This window comes from Pleurodeles waltl, chromosome 3_2 (assembly GCF_031143425.1).
Source record: "Pleurodeles waltl isolate 20211129_DDA chromosome 3_2, aPleWal1.hap1.20221129, whole genome shotgun sequence".
Lineage (NCBI taxonomy): Eukaryota > Metazoa > Chordata > Amphibia > Caudata > Salamandridae > Pleurodeles > Pleurodeles waltl.
In genome coordinates this window covers 1927579-1947367 of record NC_090441.1, presented here as the reverse complement: position 1 = coordinate 1947367, position 19789 = coordinate 1927579, and the positions used below count along the sequence as shown (strand labels likewise).

Genomic DNA, 19789 nt, shown 5'->3' with positions numbered 1-19789 from the left:
AGAGGCTACTTTTCAGATTTAATATAATAAGATGCACAAGTTGCATACGGTCAAGGAAGGGGAGGAACAGTTAAAAACGAAAAACAGATCATTACAGGGTGCTCAAGGTGCCATACCATGGTGTCAGACGTAAAAAGTAAGGCTATTAAGGGGTGAAAAGGATTGCACACTTTTGGTGGGGTGCAAGTTAGGGGAATCGCAGCATTACAACCCGAGTAAATGATTACTGTGCTTCATTTGAAGGATATCTAAATCAGAGCAGAGATGATGAGTTGGGCAATAACGTTTCTTTCACAGATTCGGATTGGATTGCAAGGAACAGTAAGACATAGAAGATGTGATTTAGAAATGTGATATGCTATTCTCAGTTTTTCAACATAAAGGCAGTAGCTATCATAATCACAGAGCGTTTCACAGCACAGTTGCTTGAGAGCAAAACACATGATTTATAGAAGTGGGTAAGAGATCAGATTAAATTACTCCGGAAACGTACACAATGGACTCCTTTGTGTTCCCAAAGTAGATGATCAGGGTATACTGTTAGAGAAATAGGTATCTTTGCCTAGTCACCTTTCTGGCCATGGAGGGGGTAAACACAAATCTCAAGCGTTGGCCTTTCTAGTGTGTATATAGATAATTGGTTGTGGACAGTTAAGAAAGTGTTGACTAGTTTATACCTACTGTAGATAACGCATTAGCAACAAATACATCTAGATCATCCCGTATCTGAGGAAGAAGTTCAAGACACTACATTTAAAAAAAAAAACTAAGGCCCTCATTCTAACATTGGCGGGCGGCGGTCGCCGCCCGCCAGGCGGGAACCGCCATTTGGCCGCCCCGCCGTCAAAAGACCGCTGGGGCCATTCTAACTTTCCCGCTGGGCCGGCGGGAAATGGGCCTGCAACACAGAAGCCGGCTCCGAATGGAGCCGGCGGTGTTGCAGGTGTGCGACGGGTGCAGTTGCACCTGTCGCGCTTTTCACTGTCTGCATAGCAGACAGTGAAAAGCAGGCTGGGGCCCTGTTAGGGGGCCCCTGCACTGCCCATGCCAGTGGCATGGGCAGTGCAGGGGCCCCAGGACACCCGTTCCCGCCATCCTGTTCCTGGCGGTAAAAACCGCCAGAAACAGGGTGGCGGGAAGGGGGTCAGAATCCCCATGGCGGCGCTGCTTGCAGCACCGCCATGGAGGATTCGCCCAGCCGGGGGAAATCCGGCGGGAAACCGCCAGACCCGGTTTTCCATCGGAATGGGCAATGAAGCACCGCCAGCCTGTTGGCGGTGCTTCAGTCATCCGTGGCCCTGGCGGTCTTAGACCGCCAGGGTCAGAATGACCCCCTAAGTTTCTAGCACATATGGCCTCCAGTCAGAAGTGTTTAAAATTGTTACTGCTCATGGATTTCCAGTTATAATGAAGCTATTTAACTATAGCCTGTCAAGAACCTGTCTTATTGAGTACTTGTTTCACAAAATGCCTGGATTGTTTTTTTGTTTTTTTTTACGGTTCGGGGAGGGCCTTGCTTGGCAGACCGGGAGTAAGGTCAAGACTAATTTGCATATCGCTGGGTCCAAACTGAGGTGGCATGGTGTGCAAAAACAAAAAAAGGGATGCAGCCCTTAGTAATTACTCGTAGCTAAGATTAGTTCACGCATACAATCCACCACTTTTGTATACTTTAGTATGTCACCCTATGTGACACTGTCACTGGAAACATGCATACCCAGATGATGAGCCCAAAACAAGGCTGAAACGGGCACTGGGTTGCTTGTGTTTCAGTTCAGGAAGGACTTGGCTTGCCAGTTCGGGATGGACTGTTGCCATTGGAGCAGGGACGAGACTGCTTTGCATATAGCAGGGTTTAAACTGAGGTGGCATGATGTGCAAAATAACATGAATGTGGGCCAAAGTTGTTTTCAGTGGTTGGGATTAATTCAAGCATTCCATTCATCACTTATTGTATACTTAAATGTACATATTAAATGGGACCTGGCAATAATTTCCTATTGCTAGGGGTAAGAGACAGATGTGCCCATTGGTTTCTCAGTCTATTTAATCTATATACTGAACCCTATATATTGACCCCTCAGTACACAATTTAAGATTACACAATTGAGCAATTCTAGGGTAGGTGAACAAGGTAGGTCTATGTGGACATGATCTTGTAGTGTGTACTTCTGATCCTGCTTGGGCCATTTGACGTTAAAATGAGGCTGGGGATAAGTTTAGTCATATCTTGGCTATTTGGTGAATAAAAACAAGTCATACGTTTTCATTTGGGATTTGGATTTTGTACCTTTACAAGAGGCATAAGAAATGAGACATGCAGTGGGGTTTAGATCACAAAAGACTTAAACATATTGTTCCCTGTTTACATTGGTAATGTTGGTGGAAAACTGACCAGCTAATCAAAAGTAAAAGAGTTAAACTATTGAAGAGGTATACTCACCACATTTTACTTTTGTATTTGAAACAACCCTGTTGTAGTTCAGTAAGGAAACCATTGGACAGATCAAGGAATGATTAATTGATGGCCAGGACTTCAAATGGAACACTTCTCTCTTGGAAAAGGTTGAGATAATAAAGGAAAGGAGGACTTCCACATCCAGATTTACAAATATATTGTTGGACTGTAGAGTTAAAAATATCAGGACAACAAAGGACTTTCAGTAACACGTTATTTGGTAGTTTCTCACATTTTGAATTTCACTAGGGCGCCACACTGTATTAGAATTTTTTTTATAGCAATTCCCTCAGGAGCTGATATGCGGCATTGTGCAGCTCTGCATCAAATCCACCCAGCACTGGACGTGATATTGGGGCAACTATATCTGTGTCACCTCTGTGCGCTGACATCAGTTTCCTTCTGATCTCTGTTGGCACTGTCAGACGCGAAGTCCACAAAAATCTGAATATACATTGTGCAGATCTCTAGCTTGGCATCTTATTACTTGGCTGTATGAGTCCATTCTACAGAACAGGAAAGGGGGTGGGTTGGTGACCAGAAAAGTCACTATCAAAGATAAGTAACTTGTATAACCACAGATTCTTATAACCACTGATTCCTCACCTTGTGAATACATATCAAAGCAGTACCTCATTAGGTGGTAAGTTTGTGGAATGGCTCACAGGAAATCCTATAGGACAGATCAGGCGAAGTACCTATTCCCCCGGATCTGCCAGAACAGGCAATAGTGATTTGTGAAAATGTGGAGGGATGCCCACCTACCGGCCTAGCAGATGTCCGAGACTGGCACACTGCTCGCCAGTTCAGTGGTAGAAGCCTTTGCGCTGCTAGAAGGCCAGTAAGGTGATGGACAGCTCAATGTGGAACGGTGGGACTACCTTTGTCAGGGATACTGCTTATCTCCAGAAGACCAATCTGTCTGGGAAGAACAAAGTGAAAGGGTACTGGACGGACAAGGACTGGACTTCACTTACACGCTTTGCAAAAGTAACAGTGAAGAGAAACACAGTCTTGATGGCCAACAGGGGTAGAGGACAGCTGTGAATCATTTCAAAGGGAGCCTATTATTCGGTGGAGCAAGATCCCAGCTTCACCCAGGTTCCCACTCCTACATCTGTAAGGGCTACATTATGTGAAGCAGAGGTTATTGGTTTGTTTGACCTAGGTTGATGACTTCAGTTAAAACATTTATCCTTGCCTCTATTGTTGGCAGGGTGATATCCCAAATTTTTGCTGCCCTCCTAAATAGTGTTGCAAAGGAGGGAGAATCCTCTGTTGCCACAGTTTAGGGGAGGAAAGGCCCGTGTCTGGAGAGATGTTGAGTAACTTGGCATCCTGCAGATTCAGAAAGAGCTTCTTTGTCATAAATGGTATCATAAGCATCATTGTTTTTGTTGTCAGCATGAGGTTGAGAGGTTTCTGGGTCAGAGTAGGTATACATTTCTGTTGCCTGCAACTTTGGGATGGTAGTACATGAGCTTCGGGCTGAGATAAAACTACTGGCTTCATGTCCGACATTGGTGATTTCGGAGCCATGTCGAGATCGATGGGGTGAGTATCGGTTGCGGCCCCAGACACAGTGGATGTTGCACCAGAGCTTGAATCAACAGAGCTGGGCTCGGGACCAAGGATGATCTCGAAGCAAGGTTGAGTTGCACAATTGGCATTTGGGATGAATCCACTGGCAGTAAGTAACCAGACTGGAGATCATCCTGGATCCAAAGGCACTTGAGAGGGTTTTGATGGAATACCAAATATTCTGTGCAAGGTCAATTTAAATTTATAAAGCTGTTGAGTTGTTGTCGATGGCAAGGGGAAGTCAGGCATATCAGGTGGGTTTTCACGGTCCAGTGATTATGTCTACATATAGACCTCATGTGGAGGGCACCCTAAAAGAAGAGTTCTATACAAAGAAGTATATGCAACCTTTGGTATTAAGGCTTGATTTGATAGATGTCGTCGGGGAGTGATAAGATTAAAAAGAAAAAATAATCTATCATGGACCTAACAAGCTAGCAGTTAGTTTAGCTAATTAACACAGACTACACTACATGAAAAAGTTCAAGAATAATAGCTCAGTATGATGGCAGTTTTTACTGACTCTAGATCAAGAAGTTTTCCTGCTTTGAGAATGAGAGAGATCACCAATGTAGGGTGCTGTGTCACTGTTGAAATGACAAGGCTAAATATTCCCTAGCGCATCACTCATATGCAATATTGACAAAAGTTACAATATAGTTTCTTCAATGTTCCTGTTAACAGACTACCGAAAAGTTTGGCATTAGTTCTGTTTTTATCCCTAAAGGGATGTTTGTTTAATTTCAGACTTGAGGTGTTGTGTAATTCCTGGGCCTGAATTGCACAGAGAGCAACAAGGAGGTGAGTTTAACCCCTACTTATCCTATGTTTCATTGCATCTCAAACAATCCCCACATTTATCAAGATTTTTGCTGACAATATCATTTTTAATGTAGGCTATCAGCAGTCTGAACACATACTTTGCCTCCCCCCCCCCCACCAGTACTTTTTATTTAGCATTCTTTACAAATAATGTACTGTTACATTATGCTGGAGTGGGTCAAGCAACTAACCCGAATGCTCATAATGCCTAATATCTTTTACATAATACTAATTTATTCAAACAATAAACTGTATCTTGTGAATCAATAATTGAGACTTTGCATGACTTTTAAACCTTTCCCAATGTACTTATCCTATCTTAATAGATCTAATTTACCTCTTTTTGAAGTGTTGATTGCTTTGACAAATAATTGTTGCCTAACAGGCCCTTGCTTGTGATGTCACTCAGCATCTGAGTCAAGGTGGATAAAATTATGATACAAGAAGTTTACTTTTGGTAACAGTATTTCTTACTACTAGCTCTCTAGTGCTGCCACGTAGCACAACATGACGCCAGGCATGACACCGCCTGCCCAGGAAGTGATGACAAATGATGCACTGTGGTCATTTCCTTACCTTTTCCCCACACCAAACAGGCGCACAGAGAAGAATGAGCTTAACAGCAGCAGAATAGAGAACAGAAGTAATAAGATGAAAAACCTGGAACACGAATGGCACTACTTCAGAAGGGAAGAACAGAGGGCAGTGAGGAAATCTGAGGAGATACATAGTATCTACCAGAAATATCATTACAGAATATAAGTAATTTTCAGCAGATTCCCCATTTTATAAATGAGTTCCAAAGCAGCCAGGACAGAGTGATACTAATTAGGTAAGGACATCATGATGCACAGCTCTAGCAAAAGCTTCATCACTCCCTGACTGATGGGCCAAATAAAAAAATGGAACGGTATGCAATGAAGACCAAGTGGCTGCCTGAAAAACATTACCCACCAGGATACTCACAGCCAGAGAGGTAGATGCCACTGATGCTCTTTCAGAGTGTGCATGAATGCCAACTGGAGGTTCTTTCTTATCAAGGCAAAATATACCCAAATACAAAGAGTGAGCCAACGTGATATATCAAGCTTTAATGTTCTTCCAAGCTGCAATTCTCATGCTCTATGAACCAAAGTAATTGCTATCAGAAACAGAGTATTGGGAGATAAAAGACAAATAGAACAACTGTGCATCATTTCAAATGGGAATTCCAAGAGAGAGTTCAGAACCAAATGTAATCCCCACTGTGCAACAACAAAGGATGTGGGCAACACATACCCATCAAACCCTTCAAGCTAAGGTCCGGTAAAGACACCCGAACAAAAAAAGGCTGGTCAAAATACACAAGAAGGCAGATAACACAAGAAGGTAAATTTTTACAGAAAAGACTAGCAAACCCTCCTGAGCAAGGGAAAGCACAGAATATCTGACAGCCATAAACATGTTAAACTGCTAGTTTCCACGCAGGCAGAATGACTATCAGTATCTCTGATAAGAGGTAGAAAGTCTTTAATTGGCACATCTTAATCTCTATTTGCGCAGCATCAGAGAAATGTGACAGGACCCAATCACCCTCATGAAAAAACAGAGCTGCTCTGGTAGGTACAGGAGCTAAATAGCAAGTTTCAACAGATCAACGCATTAAACCCTTCTTGCCCAACCAGGTGTGATAGGAATCAGCTCTGTGCTATCATCTCGCACCTTCAGCAGAACTTGCAAGATTAACGGAGTAGCAAGAAACAACAAAGTATCTCTTGTGACGAGCTCAAGTAGAAGGACTCCTGCTGAGAACCATGCAGTTGGGTAGTGTTAGGTACAGGAGCTAAATATTGAGTTTCAATAGATCAACGCATTAAACCCTTCTTGCCCAGCCTGGGATGATAGGAATCAGCTCTGTGCCATCATCTTGCACCTTCAGCTGAACTTGCAAGATGAACGGAGTAGCAAGAATCAAAGTATCTCTTGTGACAAGCTCAAGTAGAAGGAGTCCTGCTGAGAACCATGCAGTTGGGAAGTGTTGGGTGCAGAACAGAAACATTTTCTGTGTAAAACTAAGGAAAAAAGTCAATAAAGATAGGTCCTAGCTAGGAGAAGACCACACTTGTCACAGCAGATGGAGTTTCATATTTGAAGTTCCTGCTAAATGAGCTGCCGTTGGGAACAAATGGTGTTTCTCAATCCACTGCCATAAGTGCAAAGCCTCCAAGTACTGGTCTAGAAACCCACTTGGCCCCGTTTGTTGAGGTAGTTAATAGTGTTAATGTTATCCAAAAGAACTTACAAACATGGCCTAAGACGTGGGGGTGAAGTGGCCTTCAGGGCAAGGTGGATGACTTACAGCTTCAGCACACTGATGTACATTTGCTGCTCTGCCAGGGACCATAGATTTCACACCGTTATCTCTTTTGGTAAAAATGGTAGTCCTTCCACCTCCAAGAATTAAGTGAGGGCTTTGGGGCATTTCCTGGCAGCAGTGAGTTATGAAAGAGAGTGACCCATTTAGAGGAAGATGTAACCTTTGCAGACAAACTGGAGCATCCAGCGACTATGGTTGTGGACTCATATAGGGTCAGAAAACAGAAGACACTTCCACCTGACCAAACACTGGAGGAAGGGTAAATCATACTGTCTTTGTGACTGTAGAACCAACAGAGGTGGCTGAGAACTGGAGCTGTTGCTGCTAGTGCCCCTTGGGACCACCTCTCATATGAAAAAAGTGGAAGAACTGCGTAGATATGTACTGGTTGCAAAGGCTGTGATTGCTAGAAAATGTTGGTCTCCTGAAAAGCAGGAAAAGAGGTGGTACGGCTGATGAAACTGTTCAGCCAGGGAGGGCAGCTACATGGATTGCAATGTAGTGTGACTATTCTTGAAGAGCTTAATTAAGGAGCTCACTTTTTCAATGAAGTCTCTTGCAATCAAATGGTATATTCTATTAGTACAGCTTAGTCGCTGTAGGAATAGTAGCATCTTTCTACCATAGTAACCCCCACTTTTTGCCTGGAGCGGTATGTTTAGACTGTAGTACATTGGGACCCCACTAATAAGGACCCCAGTGTCCATGCTCTTGCCTCTAAATTTGGTTGTATGGTAACTTTTACACCCCACAATTGTCATACTGGTGCACCCATGTAAGCCCCTAGTATATTGTACTTAGGTACTCAGGGCATTGCTACACCAGGGGTCTCCCATGAGCTGCAGCATATATTATGCCACCCATTGAAGCCCATGCAAACTGTGTCTGCAGGCCTGCTATTGCAGCCTGCATGAAATGGTGCATACACCTTTCACTTTAGATATACAGCTTGCCTTAACTCGCGATCACTGCACTTAGACGCTGTAAGTCACGCCTCTGGTAGGCCCTTCAGCCCAAGGGCAGGATGCATGGTCCTGAGTAGGAGGGCACCCCTGCAGGAGCAGAGGTGCCCCTACAAAAAAAGACTCCATTCCCTTGGCTTTGTAAGTGAGAGGAAGCCATTTTGAGGTACGTAGTGGACACTGGTCAACACAAGTAGTCCAACTACATAATTGCTTCACCAAATTTAGACATGTTTCCAACAGACATGTTGGAATCACGCACCTACACCAATTTCAGTGTTAGTTCCATGATACCATTTACTCTGGGGGTTCCTTAAGGGATCCCCCAGATCTGCCTGTATAGCCTTGAAGGGTCTGCATGCCAGACCCTATTCTACCCTCCTGCTGACGAGCCTAACTCGAGCAGGGGAAGGCAGGACAAAAACTTTCTTCTAGGGAAGAGGTGTGCCCACCTCTCCCTTTGAAATGGGTGTCTCTGGACTGGGGTGGGGAGGCCACTCAGTGCCACCAGACTGCTTTGAAGGGCACATTTGGTGCCCTCCTTGCATAAATTGGTTTGCACCAATGCAGGAACCCCGGTTCCTGCTCTGGTGAAAAAAAAACACAAAGGACAGGGAAGTGACCTCCCCCTGTCCAGCTCCTCCCCTAGGGAGGTGCACAGAGCTCTGCCAGGTGGCCCCTTGAGTCTGACATCTTGGAAACAGGATGGACAGAGGCCCCTGGGAGCATCTGACTGGTTAGGCCAGCTAGGTGACATCCCGACCACCTCTAATAGGTGGGTCACTACAGACAGTGTCCAACCCCCTTTCTGGGTTACTTAAGGGCTCTGCTGAGGGTGGGACCCTAGATTCGTCAAGCAAGCCTCTACAAGGAACTTTCTGCAAGACACTTCTGCACCCTGGCCTCCTGAACCACTGCTGGTCTGCCTTAGGAACTGAAACAAGACTGTATCCAGTTGTGAGGGCTCCCACTGCAACATTGTTTCTCCAGCTCCTGCAAGAATTCTGCAACATCCGTGGCTGTGCATTCTCCAGGGTCACAAGAACTCAGTTTTCACCACGAAGCAAGAAGGAGTCTCCCTTGGAGTGAAAGGGTCACTGCCCTGCATCTGCAGGCACCTCGACGACAACAAGCGGCTGGTGGATCCTCCTGTCTAACGGACTTCAAGGCTCTGCAACACAAGTGGTGATTTTGTGGCCCTCTCCAGGTCCAACTTATCTTCTGTCCGACTTGGGGAGACAGTGGGCCTTTGCTGTAGCAACTGGGACGGAACCCCCTGTGCACACCATCTGCTGCTGTTACTAAGGCTTGTTGACTATCCCACCTGAAGATCTTCCAGCTCCAAGAAGCCCCAGCCGCTAGCACTCTGCAACTCCTGTGGCGTGGGACTCCTTCTTTGCTGTGCTGAGGCCTCACTGCAACTCCCTGTGCCTGCTGTCAGTGGGTCCTCATAGGGGCTCCAACGATTCCTGCTGGCTCTCCTGCTTGCTGAGGGCCAGCCTTGACTTCCTATCCAAGGATCGAGTGTTTGGACCTTGCTGGCCCCTAAAATCCTGCAAACTTCCCGCAGATTATTCCTGCTTTTGCCAAAGCTTGTTGGTGATTCTGCTGACCACTGACCCCTCTGCAATCCAGCGACTGGCGTGGGACAGCTCAAGGGTGACTCCAAGGGTCTTCCTGCATCACCTGGACTCTGCAGCTGTACTCCTTCCTTCAAAGACCTGTAGGAACTTTTCCCCAAGGGTGGGCATTGCCTACCTGCACCTCAGAGTGGTCTGCACTCAGTCCCTTTATAGTTCAGGTTCTTCTTGCCCAGAATCCGCCCTTATGTTGCACCGATCTGGTCCACGGGTCGCAACAGCAGTGCACTAGAAATCTTTAGTGGGGATATCAAGCACATGTGAATTTAAGCCAAAGTGTTCTTCCATGAATTTGAATCTCTGGGCTCTGAGTAGAGGTTCCCACATGTGGAACAACACTTGGCTCTGGATAGAGGTTTTGAAAAAGGTTGGTACTCAAAGGAAACCCTGACCTTCTCTCCACCCACCTGAAGCATTTTCTCTCATTTCGAAAGGAGAGACAGGTAAGACGTAGTAAAAAGTGGAGTCAACACAAGTTGTGCCAGCATCGTAGTTGATTTTGTCTGATGTGATACTGAGGCCATAGCATATGAAGAAGCAGAATCAACAGCATCTGGGCCAGACATACTAGACTTAGGTTCACCCTTGGATCCGTGAACTGATCCAACATGGTCTGGCAAAACGCCTTAAACTGAGGAGGATAGGTGGACGGAGCCAGGAAATCCAGTCAAAACTTAAGAACTACAATTGGCTCTGAAGAAGAGGAGGAAGATGACAGCTACAGTGACCACCACTAACCTTCCAAAGAGTGCCTGAAGCTGGATTATATCTGAGGATGAAAAAATGAGTTCTCCTTTCTACAGTGTGTCATGCGCTTCTTGTGAGAGGACGCTATAGAGGTAATGCAACATGCAGCCTGCAAATCTATAATGTGGCCACCGAGAGCCTTTTCTGAGGCTCCTCTTTACATTTTTCAATGCATAGCCTTGGCTTGCTCAATTAGCCAAAGAAAGCAGATCCATTCACTCATGGCTCAAGCATCACATGGAGCAGCGTTAAAATGGTAGCAGTGGAAATGATTAATGGCTCAGCTCTAAAAAAGGTATACATGCTGTAGTTCACAGAACAATTTTATAATGGGAGGGGGGTATGGAAGGGTGCTATGTTAGACAGCTCCTTGCTACAAGAAGGATGCAAGTTGAGTAAGATCCTTGTACAATTATACACCTGTATCATCTTTATAATAACTATTTAGAGACTAATATAGTGTTTATAAAGAAGAATGAATAAAAGGATGTTAAGCAAAAAAGATAAATACTTTACGTATTAGATGCTGTCTTCTGCAAGTATCCAAAGATAATTGTTACTGGAAATGGAATGTCTTGTGAGCTATCTTGGGAAAATGTTATCAAGGGAGGCTGAAATCTCAAACAAAGGAAAGGACGATGTGCTAAAATGCTAGTAGACAGAGAGGTACAGAACTCCTACTTGTCAGCTGTTGAAGCATATGAACTAGTGAACAAAACTGTTTTAGCATCCACTGCCTCATCACACTGACTTGGGATAGTTATCCAGAAAGTGCTTGTTGAGTGATTTAGCCAATATATAGAAACAGTAGTGCTTTGAATTGGAAAGGATTCCCCTCAAAAGAAAGCTGTGCAGGTTTGTTGAACATGTGTGCATTAAACCATAGAACAAAACCAAAAACATGTTTCCATCACATGCAATTAGTACTTTTCCCTTTGCTCTTTTGGGTGAATGAGAAAAAATGCAAAGCGACCCAATGTGAAAATAAGGCGAGAGAAAACAACATATTTTACTTACTACTGCCAGTAGTCTCAGAGGCTTCTGATGAACTAGATATATTGTCTGAAAATCGTTCTTCAGGCGAGTTGAAAAAACTTGAAATTCCCGTTCTTTCTTCACCTTGTTCCACAGATGGAGCGCCTACTGAATTCTTGTCCCCCGATAAGAAAGGTGCAGGCTCTATCACAACAGGTTTGGAATCCTAGAACCACAAAACATAAAACAATCCAGCTCTCTTTTGGGCAGTGAGAAAGTATTGTTAAATATTGCTCTGACAGTCCTCTAGAATTAAAATCTACTTACCTCTAAAATGGATTACTTCACATTATACAACACATTTATCGCTTTTCAATACTTCCATAGTAAAGATCAGATTCCCTGGTAAAACAGAAGTCAAACAGCTTCGCTGCCCATCCTTCTAGCACTGTCTGTGATGGAAGACCAATACAGGTGCCAAGGGATACACTTCACCCTTTGATGAAGCCAAAGTTCCCATATTCCCTGGCTAAAATACCCTTTCATCCTGCTTGGTATTACAGCAGTCCAAGGAAGGCATGGTGGTACCCTTCAGACATGAAATGGCGTGTTGAAATAAACAGATACTTTTTGTTTGCTGCAGATCCAATTGAGATTGCCTTTTTGCAAACCCAAAATTGAAAATCTGCAAAGAGCATTAATTCTCAGATTTCACTTGTACACTGCAGAGATTTAAACACATTATGAGTCAGCAGAGGAGTCAGGATTTATCTCTTAATTGCATTCCATTGCAACACATTTTGGTGGTTATATTGGGCACAACTAGCATTGACATGACCCCATCCCACCACTTGAAATCTAGCAAGGGAAGGCATGAGGCTGTCATGCTAAAGGTGCATTACCACTGATGACCTGAATAACAGAGGCTGGGCAGTGAGCCCCATTCAAGAAATGAATCGCTAATGGCCACATGAATGACAAAGGCAAAAGTGGAAACAACAAATAACCCTAATGGTGACCACAAGAAAGCCTTGCTATTACAGTGATAAAACAAATATGATATCAAAACATCAGGGAATTTGGCCTGGAGAGGATCAAATTTACAGTCTCCACAATCGTGAGGTGGAAACTCTAGTACGCAGTAAACAAGACTTGTGGTTTCTTGGAGGTTGCAAAAATATCCAGAAAATGTGTGCTAAAAGAATGAGTTACTTACCTTCTGTAACGCTTTTTCTGGTGGATACATTGACTACCTGTGGATTCCTCACCTAAAGAAATTTCCCCCACGCGCCAGCTTCGACGGAAATTTTCTTCTAGTTCTGCACGTCGACGATGACGTCACAATTGCCCGACTCCACGCGACGCCGTATGACGTCATCTAGGCAATAGTTTAGTTTAGTTTAGTTTTAAAGATTTATAAAGCGCAATGCGACCCGAAGGCATCCCAGCGCTAAAAGCAACAAAGCACGAATAGGAGGGGGAAACAATGCTAATTACAGAATAAAAAAGTTTTGAGCTTTTTCCTAAAGAGGTGCTCGGAGGGTTCATAGCTGAGCTCCAAAGGAAGGGTATTCCAAAGGTGGGAGGCCTTACTGGAAAAGGAATTGTTGCCCCAGGCTCTCTTAGATCGAGAAATGTGTGCATACCTAAGAGAGGAGGAACGTAAGATCCTAGGAGGAGTATGCAAGGAAATCCGTTTCCTTAGAGAGATGGGAACTCTCTTCAATAGGAAGCCCTCGTCGACGTGCAGATGCCAGTTATCACCATTTTTTACGTGCCTTTGAGGCGAACAGGTGAACATTGACCTTGAAGAGAACATAATCACATCAAGTAAAGTGAAACCGCAACATTTATTACAATACAAATAAAAAGAAACTAACGGCAACAACACCTTCATATGGAAACAAATATACCAGTCAAGTTGAACCATGTTTCCTTGAATTATATAAATCAGAGAAAGAAATACATATATACATGCCATCATTATGTACATGATCCAATTATATACAAATATACAATACAACAGTGCTCACCCACGGATTTCGTGGTAAGACCAGCCAGGCAACGGGGAGGCGGGTGGGACAGTGAGGAATCCGCAGGTAGTCAATGTATCCACCAGAAAAAGCGTTACCGAAGGTAAGTAACTTATTCTTCTGATGGATACACCTACCTGTGGATTCCTCACCCAAAGCAGTACTACCTCTGGAGGTGGGTGCCTGAATGGTCAAACCAAGAAATCCTGCAGCACAGAGCGTGCAAAATGGCCATCCCTCCTGTCTTCCGAGTCCAAACAATGTTTGACGAAAGTATGAAGGGATGCCCAAGTTGCCGCCTTGCAGATGTCAACCACAGGGACACCCCTAGCTAAGGCCGATGAAGCAGCCTTAGCTCTGGTGGAATGAGCTCGAAGCCCCACAGGTGGTTCTTTCTTCGCTAAGGAATAACAAAGCTTGATACAGAGAATGACCCACCTGGATAGCGTTCTCTTGTGGACTGCTATGCCTTTCCTCTTCCCCACGTATCCAACGAAGAGCTGATCGTCTTGCCTGAACTTCCTCGTCCTGTCGACAAAGAAGCTCAATGCTCTTCGTGGATCCAATCGGTGGAGCCTCTCTTCCTCCTTGGATGGATGAGGCAGATGGTAAAAGGAAGAGAGAGTAATAGACTGCCGCAAGTGAAAGGGTGTAACAACCTTCGGGAGGAAAGCCGCCTTGGTCCTTAACACCACTTTGTCTCTAAAGAAGGAAAGGTATGGAGACTACACTAAGAGCCTGAAGCTCACTCACTCTTCTGGCCGATGTTATGGCTACAAAAAATACAGTTTTTAAGACCAGCAAACGCAAAGAACAAGAGTGCATCGGCTCAAATGGCGATCCCATTAGAAATGTCAATACTGAATTAAGATCCCACTGTGGCATAACAAACGGAGTGGGCGGATACCTATTAGTGAGACCCTTACCGAACCTCAAAACAAGTGGTGATTTAAACAAGGAGGGTTGATCTGGGAGGCACAGAAAAGCCGACAGCGCTGATAAATAGCCCTTAACTGTGGCAACTGCACAACCCCCTCTGTGCCAAGGAAAGAGCAAACAATAATATGTCAGACAAGTGAGCCTTTAAGGGATTAATTTGGTCTCTCCACACCAACCTACAAATCTGACCCACCTGCTTGCATGGATCGATTTGGTGGCCAATAAAATAACATCCACTACTTCTGGCGGGAGAGAAAAAGCACTCAGATTGCTCCGTTCAATCTCCAGGCATGAAGGTGCAGACTCTGGAGGTGGGGTTGTAGAATCTGTCCCTGCGACTGCGAGAGGAGTTCTACCCTGTAAGGGACACGGAGCGGAGGGCACAGAGAGAGTTGGAGAAGGTCCGAATACCACACCCTTCTCTGCCAATCCGGGGCTATCAAGATGACCTGGGCCCCGTCTTGGCGGATCTTCCTCAGAACTCGAGGAATTAGGGGTATGGGAGGAAACGCGTAAAGCAACTGACCCTTCCAGGACATCTGAAACGCGTACCCCAAAGGTCCTTGCACCGGATACTGGAGGCTGCAAGAAAACGGCACTGTGCGTTCTCCTGAGTAGCAAACAGATTTATCTGCGGACACCCCCACATCTGGAAGATGTAAAGAACCAGATCCGGATGAAGACGCCACTCGTGGTCGACTGAGATGCGTCGACTGAGAACATCTGCGCGTACGTTCAGAACCCCAGCCAAATGATTTGCTACCAAGCTAATTTTGTGGTCCTGAAGCCTTCTCTGCAGAGAGTCGAAGAGCTTCTCTGCAGAGAAGATACAACCTCACTCTTCCCTGCTTGTTTATATACCACATTGTGGTAGTGTTGTCCGTCAGGACCTGTACTGACTGACTGCGAAGGGACGGGAGGAAGGCCTTGAGTGCCAGACGTACCGCCCGCAATTCCAACAGATTGATGTGAAGCCTCTGTTCCACTGGAGACCAAAGGCCTTTGATCTCCAGGTCCCCCAGATGAGCTCCCCACCCTAGAGTGGAAGCATCCGTTGCAACTGTGGCCACTGGCGGAGGCAGCGAGAACGGCCTTCCTTGCGACAGGTTGCTGACAGCAGCCCACCACTGAAGATCCACAGCAGTGTCTGGAGATCCTGATCGAATCCTCGAGATCTCCTTTGTGCTGAAACCACAGCCTGCGGACGCACCACTGAAGAGCCCTCATGTGCCAGCGTGCATGAGTGACCAGCAGTATGCAAGAAGCAAACAGACCGAGCAGACGCAGGACCTTGAGGACTGGAACTACTGCTCCATTTTGAAAAATTGGAATCAACGCCTGAATGTCCTGAACCCGCTGGGGCGAAGGAAAGGCCCGATTCAATGTAGTGTCCAGTACTGTCCCTATGAACAGGAGGCGTTGAGAGGGCTCCAGGTGAGATTTGGGCACATTGATTGAAAAACCCAGGTCGAACAACAACTGAGTTGTCGACTGCAGGTGACGCCGCACGAGCTCTGGAGTCTTGGCTTTGATCAACCAATCATCCAGATAGGGAAACACTGCTATCCCTCTTCTTTTGAGCTCTGCCGCAACCACCGCCATCACCTTTGTGAAGACTCGAGGTGCTGAAGTAAGACCAAACGGGAGGACCGCAAACTGATAATGCTGCGACCCCACTACAAACCGGAGATACTTCCTGTGCAATTTGAGGATCGGAATATGGAAGTACGCATCCTGCAAATCGACAGACACCATCCAATCTCCTTTGTTCAACGCCAAAAGAACCTGTGATAGGGTCAGTATTTTGAAGTTTTCCTGTTTGAGGAACCAATTCAAAATCCTCAGGTCCAGGATTGGCCTCAACCGACCACCCTTTTTGGGGATCAGGAAGTATCTTGAATAACAGCCCTGACCCCTCTCCTGCTCCGGAACCAACCCCACTGCGCCTTTTGACAAAAGGGATAACACCTCCTGTTGAAGCAACAGAAGATGATCGTCCGAACAGAAGGATGGGCGGGGAGGGAAGGGAGGAGGGAATTCCCAAAAGGGAAGAGCATACCCCTTCTTCACAATGTCGATGACCCAGGAGTCTGATGTTATAAGCTCCCACATGAGAAGAAATCGGGCAAGTCTCCCCCCCTACCGGAGACACGTGAGCAGGGAGTGGTGGAGGACTAAGGCTGCTTTCCCTGCTGCACCCCTCCTGAGGAAGAGGAAGAGGCAGAGTGCTGCTGGGTGGCCCCTCTAGTTCGTACTCTACCCCTGCCTCTGAAGGATCTGTAAGGCAGGGATCCTGCAGATTGCTGTGCCGCCTGGATCCTGCCACGAAAGGAGGAGCCACGACCAAAACCTCTAAATTTTCTAAAAGATCTAAAGGTAGAAGAAGTGGCTGCGTGAAGTCCCAACGACCTCGCTGTGGCTCTGCTCTCTTTACAGCGTTCAAGGGCAGACTCTGCTTTTGTCCCAAAGAGTTTTTCTCCGTCAAAAGGCAGGTCCAGGAGAGTAGCCTGCACATCCGGGGAGAAACCTGAAGGACGCAGCCAAGCCTGTCTCCTCGTCACTATGGATGTACCCATAGCTCTTGCCACGGAGTCCGAGGTGTCTAACCCAGACTGAATCACCTGGGTCGCCGCCGCCTGAGCGTCCGTTAACAGATGCAACACCTCCTGTGGCAATTCAGGATGACCCTTAGCATCCTCCATAAGGGCACGAATGTAACGCCCCAAAATGCAAGTCGCATTCATGGACTTCAAGGCCATACTGCACGAAGAAAAGGCCTTTTTTGCTGCCTGGTCCATTTTCTTAGACTCCCTCTCCGCAGGGGTCCCGGGGAACGAACCAGGAGCTGATCGAGAGGAGCATGATGCCTGAACAAACAAACTCTCCTCCGGAGTTGGATATTTGGAGATAAAAACCGGGTCACCTGGAGCAGCACGATAGCGTCTCGCTACTGCCCTGTTGACGGCTGTCGAAGTCACTGGCTTCCTCCAGATATCTTTTATAGGGTCCAAAAGAGCCTCATTGAAGGGCAAGAGAAGCTCCGCCACTACCGACGCTGATGCAGCACTTCAGTGAGAAGGTTTCTTTTCACCTCTGCAGCAGGAAGAGGAAGGTCCAAAAAGTCTGCAGCCTTCCTTACTACCGCATGAAACGATGCAGCTTCCTCAGTATACTCCCCTGGGGAAGCCAAATCCCATTCAGGGGAAGTGTCAAGGCCACTTGCTGTGTCCAAGCTTTGGAAATCACCCGAAGGCTCCAAAATCTCTCCTTCCTCCAAATGTTGTCTGCTGTATTCCTCTCCCTCCAGGAGCCGTAAAGCCAATCTCCAGGATCGGAGCCTGGATTCGAGTCCTGGCGTCGATAAAGCGTCGGCCGACACCAAAGACCTTCGCCGGCGCCGTTCTTCGGATCCATCCGACGCCGGACCCTCTGGCGCCACAGGCAATTTTACTGAAGACTGGATCCATGGAGCGGCCCCAGAAGGAAGAAAGGGCATAAATGGTGCCGGCTTCTAAGGAGCCGGAGCACCCAAATTAAAAGCCAAAGGGCCTGAAGGACCCGCAGGCCCTCCACCAGGTGCGATGGTGGAAAAGATATTGAACATTGCATTTAAAAATGCAGCGGGATCCGTACCCGGTGCCGGGAAAGCCAGATAAGCCTGTGGAACCGGCGCCAGCATAGAGGCTGAGAATGGACCAGGCATCTACTGCTCTGGAGGAGCCGCTGGCTCCTGATGAGGCTCGACTTTAAATACCGACAAGGGTGAAGACAGAGAAGCCGGAGTCGCTGGAGGCGGAAGCGTGATGTTTGGGCTAACCTCCCACGTCGGACGGCGCCGCGGTGATGGAGACCTGGATCCGGACCTGGATCGGCCCCTGCTCGATCGGCGCCGAGAGTCCCCGTGGCGTCGATGAGACTTCGAAGAAGACTCTCTACGATGACGCTTTTCCTTCCTTTTCTTGGAACGGGCCAGGAATAACTTCGCCTCCCTCTCCTTAAGTGCCTTAGGATTCATGCGTTGACACGAACCACATGAATCAACCTCATGGTCGGAACTAAGGCACCATAAACAATTTTCATGGGGGTCCGTGACCGACATCCGACCCCCACACTGGTTACAAGGTTTAAAGCCAGATTTTCTCGGCTGGGACATTGTAACACCGAAGTGCAACTGTAGCTCCCTGTTAGCCTCGAAGTAAAACCGTTACTCGAAGGCACGGAAAAAAGGGAACTGACGTCTGCACGTCAACGAGGGCTTCTTATTGCCTAGATGACGTCATACGACGTTGCGTGGAGTCGGGCAATTGTGACATCGACGTGCAGAGCTAGAAGAAAATTTCCGTCGAAGCTGGCGTGTGGGGGAAAATTCTTTAGGTGAGGAATCCACAGGTAGGTGTATCCATCAGAACTTAAACTACCTCCGGATGAAGAGGCCATTCATACTCTGCGAGATAACGTCTCCTGGGAGTGCATGCCAAAGGATTCAGCTAGCCCACCAAATGCAACACTTCCTGGCTCAGGACTTTCAAACATAAACTTCCCTGTGACCCTAAACTGCCATGCTTGTTGAAGTACCACATAATGCTTGATTGGTCCATCAAGACCTGAACTGGTTTTCTTTTGATGATTGGGGGAAGGCCTTAACAACCAACCGAATGGAGCCAAGCTACAGAAAGATGATGTAGTACTTCTGCGTTACCAGGGAGTGGCGATCCTGATGTCCACCTCTCCCAGATGACTGCCACAAACCAAAGACAGTGCATTTTTCACTACTCTGAGCTCTAGAGGGGGTAGGGGAAGGAACGTCCTACAGTTGGGTCAGGTTGGTGCTTGAATAGCCACTACCAATAACAAAAGGCTGCTGTTTCTGAGATACAGATGTACAGGGAGTGCAGAATTATTAGGCAAATGAGTATTTTGACCACATCATCCTCTTCATGCATGTTGTCTTACTCCAAGCTGTATAGGCTCGAAAGCCTACTACCAATTAAGCATATTAGGTGATGTGCATCTCTGTAATGAGAAGGGGTGTGGTCTAATGACATCAACACCCTATATCAGGTGTGCATAATTATTAGGCAACTTCCTTTCCTTTGGCAAAATGGGTCAAAAGAAGGACTTGACAGGCTCAGAAAAGTCAAAAATAGTGAGATATCTTGCAGAGGGATGCAGCACTCTTAAAATTGCAAAGCTTCTGAAGCGTGATCATCGAACAATCAAGCGTTTCATTCAAAATAGTCAACAGGGTCGCAAGAAGCGTGTGGAAAAACCAAGGC

At 46.4% G+C, this 19789-nt stretch overlaps 1 protein-coding gene across 2 annotated transcripts in view; it reads right to left on the bottom strand.

Annotated features, from left to right (window-relative positions):
* USP32 (ubiquitin specific peptidase 32) overlaps positions 1 to 19789 on the bottom strand; it is a 941828-nt gene that overhangs the window by 318606 nt on the left and 603433 nt on the right. For both annotated transcript variants that reach the window (XM_069226537.1, XM_069226538.1), the window contains exon 13: positions 11584 to 11767. In XM_069226537.1, the coding sequence (XP_069082638.1) occupies positions 11584 to 11767 (184 nt within the window). The remainder of the gene's footprint in view (positions 1 to 11583; positions 11768 to 19789) is intronic.